The following is a 13652-nucleotide window of genomic DNA, read 5'->3' as shown; positions in this document are numbered from 1 at the left end:
AGTGGGATTACAGGTGTGAGTCACTCAGCTCAGCTAACAATTTTTTTTTTTTTTTTTTTGAGGCGGCGTCTTGCTCTGTCTCTGGGCTGGAGTACAGTGGCGAGATCTCGGCTCACTGCAGGCTCCGCCTCCCGGCTTCACACCATTCTCCTGCCTCAGCCTCCCTAGTAGCTGGGACTACAGGCGTCCACCACCACACCCGGCTAATTTTTTGTATTTTTAGTAGAGACAGGGTTTCACCTTGTTAGCCAGGATGGTCTCGATCTCCTGACCTCGTAATCCACCCGCCTCAGCCTCCCAAAGTGCTGGGATTACAGGGGTGAGCCACCGCGCCCAGCCAGCTAACAATTTTTCTAATAGGATTACAGGGTTCATCTAAAGTGTCCATAAAATAATTAGCACATAGTAATTGCTATTTTTTTTAATGACCATATCAGTCTCAACAACCTTCACTGATGCCCTTTAACCACTGGATAGACCTAAACTCGAGTTATCCACAATTTGGCCCAATATCTCCCTCTTTCCAGTCCCATCTTCCCATACTTTAACACTAGCTGCCCTTTACTGGCTGCTACCTGTGCCAGACATTCTGCTAAGTGGTCTATATCCATTAACTTGTTTCCCTTCTCAAACAACCTAGTGAGGTTGGACTTCATTTTTAAGAGACAGGGTCTCACTATGTTGCCCAGGCTGAACTCAAACTCCTGGGCTTGAGGGATCCTCTTGCCTTAGCCTCCCATGTAGCCAGGACTACTGGCCCATCACTGCACCCAGCTGAGGTGGGACTTATTGCACATATTTCACTGATGATAAGGCAAAGGCCCAGAAAATAAAAATAACTTTCCTGGTGACACACAGCTAATTTTAGGAAAGCTGGACTCATTCCCAGGACTCTGTGATATGGAAGTTCACGCTGTTATTTACCGTCTCTGATATCCTTGCCACGCAAAGTTCGGTTAGTGGACCAGCACTCCTAGCATTACCTGGGGGCTTGCTAGAAATGCAGCGTCTCAGGCCTCATCCCAGACCTACTGAATCAAAATCTACATTTTAACAAGCCCCCTGGCTGCACAGTAAAATTTTAGAAGCGCTGTTGTAAACCACTTTCTACCAGGGAGACACGAATACTAATGAAGTCAAACAAGTGTTCTCGTTTAATCCCCACACCAATCTGGGAGGTCAGGAGAGTTCAGCATTATTATCCCATTTCGCAGATGAAGAGACTAAGGCTCTGAAAGGCATCTTGAAGTGACTGAGCCCACATAAGCCTGATGCCAGCATAATGCTCTGACTAAACCCAGTCTCAAGTCCCTCCATCTGTAATGTCTTCATTCCCTTTCTCCACCTTGAATTCCTCTCCTCCTTTTAGGCTCCACTTGAAATCCCTTCTTGCTGGGCAAAGCCCTTCTTACCCACTTCCCACTGGGCAGATTGTTTCTTCCTTCATATTCCCATAAGCTCCCTCCACATACCTTTCTCTTGGCTCCAATTCTTTAAGAAATGTACACTGGCACAAACTGTGTACCAGGCACATAGTAGACATTGAGTAAATGTTTGTTGAGCCCATTTGCTCCCAAAGCATTTCTGACTGTGTTTATGAAAACACTCTGGGGCCAGGCGCAGTGGCTCACGCCTGTAATCCCAGCACTCTGGGAGGCCAAGGCGAGTGGATCACAAGGTCAAGAGTTCAAGACCAGCCTGGCTAAAATGGTGAAACCCTGTCTCTACTAAAAATACAAAAATTAGCCGGGCACAGTGGCAGGTGCCTGTAATCCCAGTAACTCAGAGGCTGAGACAGAAGAATTGCTTGAACCCAGTGGGCAGAGGTTGCAGTGAGCCAAGATTGTGCCCCTGCACTGTAGCCTGGTTGACAGAGTGAGACTCTGTCTCAAACAAAACAAAGTAAAACAAAACAAAACAAACAAACAAAAAACCAAAAACCACTCTCATTGCTCCTATCCTCTTCTGTGTTTGCCAGTCTCTCCTACTGCCTGAGCTCCTGTGTGTCTCCAAACTATTGAGTCTGGCATCTTGTAGGGCCTCAAGTTGTTAGGTAATAAACTAAATGTTCTCCCATCTAAGGACATAATCTATCTATATGTACTTGAGTGGAGCATTACCAGGAGTGAAGCTTTCCAGTTCCCAAGAGGGATAAAGGACAAGTGAGGTGACAGACACCTTGCTGCTCACCACCCCCAATCTTTGGGCTGACATAGGATGCCAGAACTGATTATTGTAAAATAATAATAATAATGTGCAGACATTTGAAAATCTAACTTTCATTTTTCCAGACCATGAAAGGAAGGCCTAGAAATGGTAAGTGACCTTTTCAAATCCCCTGGGGGTGAAAACCAGGTCCCCAATAACCTGTCGTTTCACAAGAAAAGGAGAAATGGTAAAGGCGGCCGTGATGTCAGGGAAAGACCTCCAAGACATAGAAAGCCCAGCAGCCCCCACGCTCTGCCTCTTTCACAGGAGACCTGGGCAACGCACACGTTTCTAGGCCTCAATTTCCTCATCTGTAAAATGAGGGGGTTGGATGAGCTTCAAAAGCTCCTTCCAGCTCTGAGATGCTGCGCTATAAAATGAGAGAAATGTGAACCTTTAGTTGTTATGATCTGAAAATATTTTGAATGTGGAGAATCAAATTGTACAGCAGTGCATGAACAACATAATATGTTAATGACTAAGACGATTGTATTTAATCCGATGGGAAACAGCAGAGCTGCTGCCACCGCTGCTGCTGCTGCTGCTGTGTGTGTGTGTGTGTGTGGTGTGCACGCACGTGCGGTTTCCTTCCTTGAGCTCAAACATATATTTTGAATCACTAATATAGTAATCACATCTCTGGCAGCCTATCTTGCCCAAACACACACACAGACACCACACACCCTACTTCAAATTAAAGTGGGGGCGGGGGAATTCCGCTGCTGCTCTTTACATCATTTCTGTTTGGATGGCTATTTTTTAAAAGAAATTTTTATAGTGAAGGTGTTGGACTGCCAGTCCAGGAGACCTCTGATCTCAGAACTGGGACGCAAGGGTGGGGAGCTCGAGCTGTCATTAGCATTTCGCTTTTGCACCCCCATTGCCCGCTCCTCAGCCGTCACAATCCCGTCCTGCAGCAGGCCCCCCGACCAACACCCGACCCTCGACGGGGGAGGGGTCAGCTCGCCCGCCCCAGGGGCGACTGGGCCAGAACACGTGCTGTGCACTCCACGTGCGCGGAAAATGAACGCGTACCCGCGACGCGGCCGGCGGGGGCGGATGGCAGCGAGGGCCAGACAGCGAACCTTTACCCCGCAGAGGAGTCGGGGCCGGAGCCCGCACGTGGGTCTGCGACGGCCCCGCCCCCAGGGGGCGTCCCCTCAGGGATTCCAGCCCCGGCTGGTGGGCCCTGCAGGCCCGGGCCCGACCGCGTCCGCCAGGCCGCCCCGAGGTCCCGGCGAGCCTGGCGGAGGCGGCGGCCCCTCCCCGCCCGACGGCCACGCCCGCGCGGATTGGCCGCTCCCCGACGGCGGGGCGGGGCGGGACGGGCCGGGGCAGAGCTCGCGGCCAGGTGAGGCGCCCCGCCCCTCGGCGGCTCCAGGTGCGGCTGTGGGACCTCGGACCGCGGCGGGGCCAGGGCCAGAGCCGGGGCCGGGGCGCCATGGCCGAGTCCCAGCTGAACTGCCTGGACGAGGCGCACGTGAACGAGAAGGTGACCGAGGCGCAGGCCGCCTTCTACTACTGCGAGCGGCGGCGGGCCGCGCTGGAGGCGCTGCTGGGCGGCGGCGAGCAGGCCTACCGCGAGCGGCTCAAGGAGCAGCAGCTGCGGGACTTCCTCTCCAGCCCGGAGCGCCAGGCCCTGCGCGCCTCCTGGAGCCCCTATGAGGACGCCGCCCCCGCCGCCAACGCCCGGGGCAAGAGCAAGGCCAAGGCCAAGGCCCCCGCGCCGGCGCCTGCTGAGTCCGGCGAGTCCCTGGCCTACTGGCCTGACCGTTCCGACACCGAGGTGCCTCCGCTGGACCTGGGCTGGACGGACACTGGTTTCTACCGCGGCGTGAGCCGGGTTACCCTCTTCACCCACCCCCCTAAGGACGAGAAGGCGCCGCACCTCAAGCAAGTGGTCAGGCAGATGATCCAACAGGCCCAGAAGGTAGGCCCCCGCCTTCGCCCTCTCACCGCTGGGACCTTGGCCCCAGTCCCCTGGACCAGGCCCCACTTCCCAGACAGCGCCCGGGGCAGGCTGCCCTGAACACCCTCTGGAAATTGGGCCCCAACCCGCCCCTACTTCGTAGGGCTGCAGTGAGGCCTCTAGAGCGAATGACTGGGAGCGTGTTTGGGAAATTACAAGGCGCTGGACAGATGTCAACCGTCGGTATTCCAGCGTCCAGAGATGCTGGCTCTGCTCTGTGTTTCTGAAACTTCCCTGTCCAGTCTTCCTCCCCAGGGAAGATTGGGGACCGAGGCCCTGTGGTTAAAATGCAGCACTCAAATGTCTTGATAATAACCTAGGTGCTGCCCAGGGATTTACAGAACATATCCCGAGCCACTTTCTCATGTGATCGTCAAAGCAACTTCAGGGAGTGGGTGGCAGTGACCTTCCCGGTCCCACCTCTGCCATGCTGCTCTTTGGACCACCCCTCTCCTCCCGTAGTCAAAGCCGGCCTGGCGCCCTCACAGTCACAGCCTCTCCTGGACCGGGTGCTAGGCCCCGGCTGCCTGGAATGAATGACTTTGGGGGGCGGGGGTAATATTGAGCACCTACTGTGTGCCTGGCCCTGTGCTGGGCGCCTTGGCACAGCAGGTCACCTGACTCGCAGCTCAGGAAAGGGCTCCTACTTAGCATATCTGTCCTGATTGGGAGTTGGAAGGAGGGTCTGTTTCCAGGGTGGCTGGTGAGGCCAGTCCGCTGTGGAGCAGGCTGAAGACTTTCATCTTTATGCCTTTGGGTAGGAGTCCTGGGCAGCTTCCTGATCAAATATAGGATGCCCCACTACATCTGAACTTTCAGTAAACAACACATAACTTTTTAGTATCAGTTTATCCTAAACATGACGTGAGACATACTGATACTGAAAAGTTCTTTGTTGTGTATCTGAAATTCAAATAGAATGGGAATGTTTTGTACTTTTATTTGCTAACTCTGGCTCCCCTACACTGAGATTTGTTCAGAAACAGCAGCAGCTTTTGGTGCCCAGTTCAGAATATACAACGGGAGTGGCTTGGGTTCACCACTCGAATTCCACTCAATGAGTGAGGTTGGAGTCCTGGTTCCCCTCCAGGCTGAAGAGGCCTAAGGAGGGAAAATAGAGCTAGAAAGACCAGTGTTCAGGCTCATCTTCCTGGAAGGGGTGATCTAGGTAGTTGGCTACATTGGCTACCAGAAGGAAGGGTTAACTTTCCACCGTGCACGTTTCTACCCTCCCTCTCTATAATTCCTCCCTGTGTGACTGAGTTTTCTTTGTATATTGTGTTCTGCAAAAGAAAAGGCAAGATTGGACACAGAAGAGGGAAAAAGGATGTAGGTGGCAATACAGGCTGCAGCTGGGGTTAGGGGTCAAGTCTCATGATGTCATGCTAACAAAGCCTCTATTTATTTAGCATTTAATATGTGCCATCCACTGTGCTAATGACTCACCTGCATTTTCTCATTAGCTTTTCACAACAACCGGGTGAATAGGTGTTTTACTTATTTTTCGGGAAAAAGACATCAGGATTCAGAAGTTTCTCGCCGGAGGTCCCATAGCCAGCAAGTGACTGAGCCAGGACCCAAACTCCAAAGCCCTTGCTCTTAACCATTGTGCTACTCTGCCCCAATGTCTGAAATAATGGTGCAGTCCGATTAAGCAAGGGGTTTGAATGAAGCTAGCCTGGTCACAACCTGGAGTGCAGGTGGTGTACCCCTGTTACAAGAAGGGGGAGACAGGGCCCCTGGCCACTGAGGCATCTAGTCCCATGTGGGATGACAGGACTCTCTCCTGCATAGTGAGGTATTTTTAACTCTTTAAATATTTAACAACAGAAACTTTGAACAATTGTGAACCCATCCAATAAGTACAGGTTTAACCAGTAATTTCCTGAAGGCCGACTGTGTGCCAGGCACTAGCTCGCCGTGAAGAAGATATACAGTATGGCTTTACCCTCCAAGGGCTTAACAAATGCTAGGGCTCTGCTGGAAAGGAAAGAGTTTTTAAGGCTGGATGTGCCTAATCTGGGAAGGCTTCCTGAGAGAGGGGAGTTGCAGAATTGGAAAGGGAGAGGGTCAAATGGAATGGGCAGTCTCTCGGTAAGAGAGCTTTTTGCTTCGAAAAAGCAAGGAGGTTTGATTGGCAGGGAAAAAGAGCTGTCATGGAGGGAGGTGAGTACTGTGTGGGGCCTGGTGTGGGGACCCTAAAACTGGGCCCAAGGCAGGCGACCACCCCTAAGGAAGCAACAGTGTTGGACACTGTCTGTGCCTACCCAAGTATCAGGACCTCCAGGCCCCCACCCTTAATCACTGTCCCGCCTGTCTGCACAGTCCCTTCTTCCCAAAGACCCCGTGAAGAAGTTGGGACAGAGGGGTTGACCCTGTTTCATAGGTGAGGAAACCAAGGCACAGAGAAGGAAAGAGACTTGCCCAGAGGTCACGTGGCTGGTTCTAGAAAAACCCAGCTTCTGCTCTAGGGGCTGCACCTTCTGACCGCTGCCTGTCCCCCACCCCCACGCCAGCTTGTCCAGCTGGCAGTCAGCCTTCCCTGGCCATTAACTTAGATCCTTCCTCCTCCCCTTTCGCCCCGAGGGATGGAGTTTCCTTTGTTTCCAGTGAGGCCAGGTGGGGCAGACTGAGGTGGTTTACGTGCAGGGACACGGGGCGGGGGGGACTGCCAAGGGGAGGCAGCAGGACACGCACACATCCAACTGTGTGCCAGAGTTTTGTATTTTATTTCATTTAATCCTCAGAATAACCCCGTGAGGTGTTTTGGTTTCTGAATCACAGACAGGAAACTAAGGTTCAGAAGGAGTTGCCCGTGGCTGCCAGCCTACAGTCACAGGCCAGCGGATGATTCTATACCTGGTACTCAGGAATATGGAGAAAGGAGCCTAATTAGGGGAACATGAATGGGGGGTGAGGGGAGAGGGGCTGAGGATGGGGACCAGTGAGGAAACAGCCCAGCAGGGGCCTTGTGGACTGGTAGGAGGGCCTTTGAGGAGGTCCGGCTGAGCAACCTGTATGCTGGGCCTCTGCAGGTGTCAGAAAGCCCTTCCCAAACTGCCATTCGGCTGTTTACTTGTGGGGTGGGGATTTTTTCTGCTGTTTTTTTTTTTTTTCTTTTTCCTTTTGAGTGATCTGCTTACCTGGGTGCCTCCGGATGATGGACTTTGTCTACTTAAATTACAGGCAGAAAGGGCGCCTTTAGGGACCCAAAAATGATCTCCTGGCCTATGCTACGCTAGCAAAGAAGACCAGGGGAAGTTGCTGATGCTGGGGCCACTCAGGTCATTGTAACTGCCCAGCAGTGGACTTACAGCAAGACCATGTGTAGGCTGGGAAACTCTTGGTTCTTGTTTGCAAAGCCAGAGTAAGGGGAGCAAACAACTGCACTCTGGATGGGCTGGCAACTTGGAAGGATTGTGCATCTGTTTGGCCACTGGACAAATATTTAGAGGTTTACTGCATGTGCTAAGCATACTTGAGTGGAAAGCAGATACCTAAAACACACCTCTGCTCTTAAATAGCCTAATCTTCTGCTGATCCATCATCTAATACAGTCTGAGGAGTGCTGGACAGAGGGCGTGGCGGGAGGGGCACTAGCCCAGCCCCTAAACTGGGTTAGGGAAGGCCCTTTGATGCTGAGGACCTGTCTACAGGCATGTCTGAACGCAGCAGGAAGCTGAGATACACCAAGCTGTCCGCCCATCTTGCGCCCAGGCTCCCTTGTGACCTGTGGCATCCAATTTTGAGGCTGCTGAGCGGATTTAGAGAACGTTGCCTCGTGCTTTGGGAACAGACACAAGTTTACCACACCTACTTCTCAAAGATTGACCCTTGACCCCTGCATTCCTGGCTCACACCCAAATGCACCGTTGACCCAGCTAACCAGCTCATCTTGATTTATCACAAACTGCCCAGTCTCCTTGGCACCTCAGTAGCTGCATAAGGCAGGGTCTTGTCTTCATTACACAGAGGCTCCCTCTGAGCTCCAAAAGGGTGAAATGACTTATCTTCAGACCAGGACAAGGAGGTTACACAGAATCCCCGGGTCCTTGGTTGGGATTATCAGTGACCCCAGTGACCCCATGCAGATTGTAAACACAACCTAGGAGAGGGAGGCTGCTGGAGTAGGTAACCATGACTAACTAGGAGCTGCTTCTATTTTTACTCCTGTTGTAGTTAGTGGAAAAGGCCTGCCTGGATGGTTGAGGAAAGAGGGTAACCAGCCAGGCTAGTCCCTAACCCACCTCTGCCTGTCATTGGGTTTGTCCCTTTTCCTTCAAGGCCTCGCTAAGAGGCCACCTCTGCCTTGGTATTTTGTCGATTTAATTTTCAATCCAGAAGGTCCACAAGGTTTGCTTTGGGAGAGTGCATTTTGCCCTCCTGGATTGGGAACTTTGGAAGAGAGAGACTGGCTTACTCTCAGTTTCCCTTCCGGTACCCCAGCAGTGCCCCAACTGTCACAGGTGATCAATTATCTGTTTATAGAATTGAAAACTGTCTTCTGTTGGCCTCCTGTCCCTCTGGGGAAGCAGGTGTCTGGAGATGTCCCTGTGGAATTGCACATTCCCCGGGGAGCTCCTTTAATCTACATCGTAACAAGCCGGCTGGTAGCAGAGAGAAGAATGCTGTCAACTGGGGATATGGGGCACAGGGAGGGAGGTGCATCAGGGGATTTAGGGAAAGGCTCCAGAGCAGGAGGCATGGCCGGCTGAGGTTAGCAGCCTTGGTTTGAGGTCTGGGCAGCTATGGGAGGAGGGTATGGTGAACAGCTGGGACACAGATGCCCCTGGGCATGGCAAAGTCTTGGAGTCATCAGCTCAACTCCCCAAAAGATTCAGCTTTGCACATGGTGGGCCTGGCCCCTGAGTGGAGCCCACCGTCTTTCCCCATTAACCTCAAATGACATTTCCCTCGTTCAGCTACACTGGCCAACGGTACCAAGTGCCTTCTCCATACCAGGCACTTTGCTGGACATTGAGATACTGCAATGAAGCAGATGCCCCCAAAAACCCTAGTTTAAAAAATATGTAATTTTTTTTTTTTTTTTTTTTTTTGAGACGGAGTCTCGCTCTGTCGCCCAAGCTGGAGTGCAGTGGCCAGATCTCAGCTCACTGCAAGCTCCACCGCCCGAGTTTACGCCATTCTCCTGCCTCAGCCTCCCGAGTAGGTGGGACTACAGGCGCCTGCCACCTCGCCCGGCTACTTTTTTGTATTTTTTAGTAGAGATGGGGTTTCACCGTGTTAGCCAGGATGGTCTTGATCTCCTGACCTCGTGATCTGCCCGTCTCGGCCTCCCAAAGTGCTGGGATTACAGGCTTGAGCCACCGTGCCTGGCCAAAAATATGTAATTTTTTAAAATGTTACTTGTTTTTGAATTCTGAGAGTCAAGCAATACATTCATTAGTCACCTTACCACCCTGTTTGAGAGCTGGTCCCAATTCTTAACTTGCTCCTAATAACCTTCCTACCTCCCTCTTTTCCCCCATTATCCTCCTCCCCTTCCATCTAAGGGGGACAATTGGCTTTATCTAGAAGCTCCTGAGCTGCCTTTTAGAAGCCTGGTTTAAACTCACAGAGCAAGAAGAGGCCTCTCAGGCAGCCCAGGGACCCACAGGCCCCACACACTCCTAACCGTTCTACCCTTCTGCAAGTGGCCATGCCACGTGAGCTTTGTTTCAGAGTCCTTGCTGCATTAAGGCTGGTGGATAATGGCACAACTGCAGCTCCGGAGAATAAGCACTTCATAGCCCTTCTGGGATCTTGCCCCGGCCTGTCCAGGTATTCCTGGCAAGCCCTGGACGAATTGGCTGTTGGGTTCTGAGTCTCTCTCTCTCTTATGCTTGATCAATGATTGAAGGAGCTGGCATTTCTGAGCAGTGGACCAGCTTCATGTCAAAAACAGAAGACAAGATCTGAAGTTGAAAGGTCTTGATTTCTGCCCGCATCTGACCACTTACTCACTGTGTTCCCTTGAGCAAATCACCTCCCTCTCTAAGGCTCCTGGCTGATAAAATGGGGAAGATAATACCGAGCTTCCTGGATGGTTTTGAAAAACAAAGGAGGGTAGGGCGTGGTGGCTCTTGTCCACAGCACTTTGGGAAGCAGAGGTGGGCGGATTGCTTGAGCTGACAAATTTGAGACCAGCCTGGGCAACATGGCAAATCCCCGTCTTTACAAAAAGTACAAAAATTAGCCAGATGTGGTGGTGTGTACCTGTAGTCCCAACTACTCTGGAGGCTGAGGTGGGTAGGTGGGAGGATCGCTTGAGCATAGGAGGTGGAGGTTGCAATGAGCAGAGATTGCACCACTGCACTCCAGCCTGGGTGCCAGAGTGAAACTCTAACTCAAAATAAATAAATAAATAAATAACAAAACAAACAAAAAAAGAAAGACAAGGGAGAAACCATGTGTGAAAGCTGAGGATACTGGAAAGTATCATATAAATGTTCATTATGTTAGAAAGTAACTGCTGTCTTCTTTTTTTGCAGAGCAAGGGAGGGAAGGGTAGCCAAATTTTCTCCCAGGAAGTTAGAGTGCTCCATCCAGGAGATTAGAGGTAGGCGAATTGGGAGGGCCAAAGACCCTGTGCAGGTGTGTTTCCTGCTTCCACCTTTGCCCTTGCCCTCCCACTCGCTCACTGCATTGATCTGTTGGCCTTGATAATGGTGGTGGTGGGCCGTAGTTGGTAAGGGCAGTCTTCTGCCGGCCTCCGAGCTGCCTTCAGGAGGCTGTGGCGTTGGAATTCTCAGCCCAGGATCTATGCTGGGATCTGGCATGGGCAGAGAGGGATAAAGCAGGAAGGTGCAGAGGCTCTCTTGTTCCTAAAGCAGGGGTCCCCCGAGGATGTTCCCCACACACGGTCATCCTGAAGGGCCAGACTACTGCGCAGGCCTAGCCCAGAGAGCCCGAGGGCAGCCTGGAAAAACTCCCCAAGCTCTTTTAGTTCTGGAGAACTAAAGCTTTCATTGGAACAAGAGGGTGGGGCTGCTGATGGTTAACCGTGATGTAATCGTGGCCTTGGGCCGTGTTTCCCTCTTTGGAGAAGAGGGAGGAGAGAGTTGGCTCCTCTGAAATCGAATGCTTTGGGTCCCTGAACCTCTGAGGATGGGTGTTTCCCAGAAAGTTCAAAAGTAGAAGGTGGGGCCTCAGTAAACCTCATGACTTCTTGAAGGTTCGTGGTAGCAAAGCCAGTTCTGTTGGGTGGAGGTCTCCGAAAGCCCAGGCCACTGGCAGGTGGAGGGAGCCCACGCGACTGGGAGCCAGGAGCCTGGGAATCGTTGTTTTTACCCTGGCCATCTCTTTCCTAGCTCCCTGGGTGATGTGGGGTACATCATTTGGCTTTGCTTGGCCTCTGTTTCTGCATCTCTAACATGGGGATAATTCCTGCCTTCTTGCTTATTTCCACACATTGTTCTGAGAACCTAGTGTAAGGCTATGGGAAATCGCTTTGAGAAAGGTGAGTGATGCGTGCAGTAAAGGGATTTCTCTGAAAAAGGACTAACGCTGAGTGACGGGATTGGTGCCCTGCGTGCCATTGCCTTTCGTTAATCCAATCCTCAGCACCTTGCAAAGGAAGGGATATTTTCCCTGAGGCTCTGGGAAAGCATAAGGTGGCAGAACTCCGAAGAGGCTGGGGGAGATTCCACCCAGGTCTTAGCTCAAGGTGGTGTCCATCCATGACAGTTGTCCTTGGGAATTGTCCTCTGGGGCCATCTCTTCCCTCTAAAACTTCCAGAAACATTCAAAGTCTGTATGTCGCCAGCCAGGCCCTGGGAGGCTCTTGGACCAGTTCTAGAGACAGACAAGTACACAACTGCCAGCTGCTCCATTCTGTGCCAAGGCTGGGGAAGAGGGTTCCCCCTGCCCAGTGACATTGAGGCAGATAATATAGGGAAGCTGGGTACAGGTAGTTTCTCCAGAGACCTAGATTGTCCTCTTTATGGCCACTTTCTGGCCCCCTGGGACTTATGCCCCTCCCTGACAGGCTGAGACCTTGAAGTGAGTCCCAGCCCAGCAACTGTCAGTCCTTCCATCTTCTCAACCCCAGGGACGCTGCCTCACCTTGGCTGGTGGCCAGATCTGCCTCCCTTTTCTTAGAGCGTACAAAGCAGAGCCTGTTTGGGGACAAGCTTCCAATCCAAGCTGGGGGAGGTGGGGAGCAGGGCAGAGAACAAACGAGCCCAGGGCTGCGTCCTGGCTGACCACCTGCCCCTGCTCCTGGGGCTGTCCTGAGCCACCCCCCAGGCTGAGTCATTCTAGCCATCCCTGCCCGCCCCAACCCCCACACACCGTGCCAGGTGCCATGACCAGCCGGCCTCAGCTGGGGCTGCTGTCCTTCCCAGTTTCCTTTTTCATTCTCTGAAATCGGTGGAGTCTGTGGACTTGCTAATGATCCCATAATCTTAGCCCTGGAAGAGAGCCTATGGCTTTTCTAATTATTAGTCTCTCTGGCCCAGGTTTCCAATAATCTGCAAACACATCCCCAGCACAGCTTGCACGCCGGTCATCATTCTGCTGGGCTCCTTGCAGTCCTGGCAAGGCATGTGGGAGGCTCCGGATAAGTGTTATTTTATTTATTTATTTTTCAGCAGTGAGTCAGGAGATGGGGGTGCAGAGGTGGGACCCAGAACTCTCTACCTTTCGGTGGGCCATTGAAGACAGACTGTGAGTTTCCTTAATTCACCCTCCACCCCCAGGAGAGCTCCCAGACCACCTGGAGATTCCCTGCATTTGCTCATTCACTCACCGTGTTTCACTGAGACCCAACTATGTGCCAGGAACCAGAAATTTACAATGAGAACTCTGCCTTAAGTCAAATGGCGGTAGGGGTGGCGGCGAGGGTGAAAAAAGAAAATACAGCACAATGGTGGGGGTGAGGATATTGATAGCTATTACTTATTGAGTATGTAAGTGCTAGGCAAATGCCATCCCTTTTAGAATTATTTTATTTTTTGAGAGGGAATCTTGCTCTGTCGCCCAGACTGGAGTGCAGTGACTCCGTCTTGGCTCGCTGCAACCTCTGCCTCTGCCTTGAACCTCTGTTCAAGTGATTCTCCCACCTCAGCCTCCCAAGTAGCTGCAACTACAGGCGTGTGCTACCACACCTGGCTAATTTTTGTATTTTTAGTAGAGACATGGTTTCACCATGTTGCCCAGGCTGGCCTCGAACTCCTGACTTCAGGTGATCCACCTGTCTCGGCCTCCCAAAGTGCTGGCATTACAGGTATAAGCCACCACACCCAGCTCATTTTTGTATTTTTAGTAGAGATGGGGTCTCACCATATTGGCCAGGCTGATCTCAAACTCTTGACCTCAAGTGATCCACCCTCTTTGACCTTCCAAAGTGCTAGGATTACAGGCGTGAACCACCATGCCTAGCCTATTCCATTTAATTTTTTAACAACAATCCAGCAGCTTTTCATTTTACAGATGAGGAAACTGAGGTTCAGAGAGGATAAGGTCACACCACCAG

At 51.9% G+C, this 13652-nt stretch overlaps 1 protein-coding gene across 1 annotated transcript in view; it reads left to right on the top strand.

Annotated features, from left to right (window-relative positions):
• Positions 1–3566: 3566 nt before the first annotated feature.
• FAM83F (family with sequence similarity 83 member F) overlaps positions 3567–13652 on the top strand; it is a 34887-nt gene continuing 24801 nt past the window's right edge. The window contains exon 1 of the mRNA XM_003905574.4: positions 3567–4138. Coding sequence (XP_003905623.2) covers positions 3650–4138 — 489 coding nt within the window. The 5' untranslated portion in view covers positions 3567–3649. The remainder of the gene's footprint in view (positions 4139–13652) is intronic.

This window comes from Papio anubis, chromosome 16 (assembly GCF_008728515.1).
Source record: "Papio anubis isolate 15944 chromosome 16, Panubis1.0, whole genome shotgun sequence".
NCBI classification, from domain to species: domain Eukaryota; kingdom Metazoa; phylum Chordata; class Mammalia; order Primates; family Cercopithecidae; genus Papio; species Papio anubis.
Note: the sequence above shows the minus strand (reverse complement) of the source record. Positions and strands in the feature narration are given on the sequence as shown.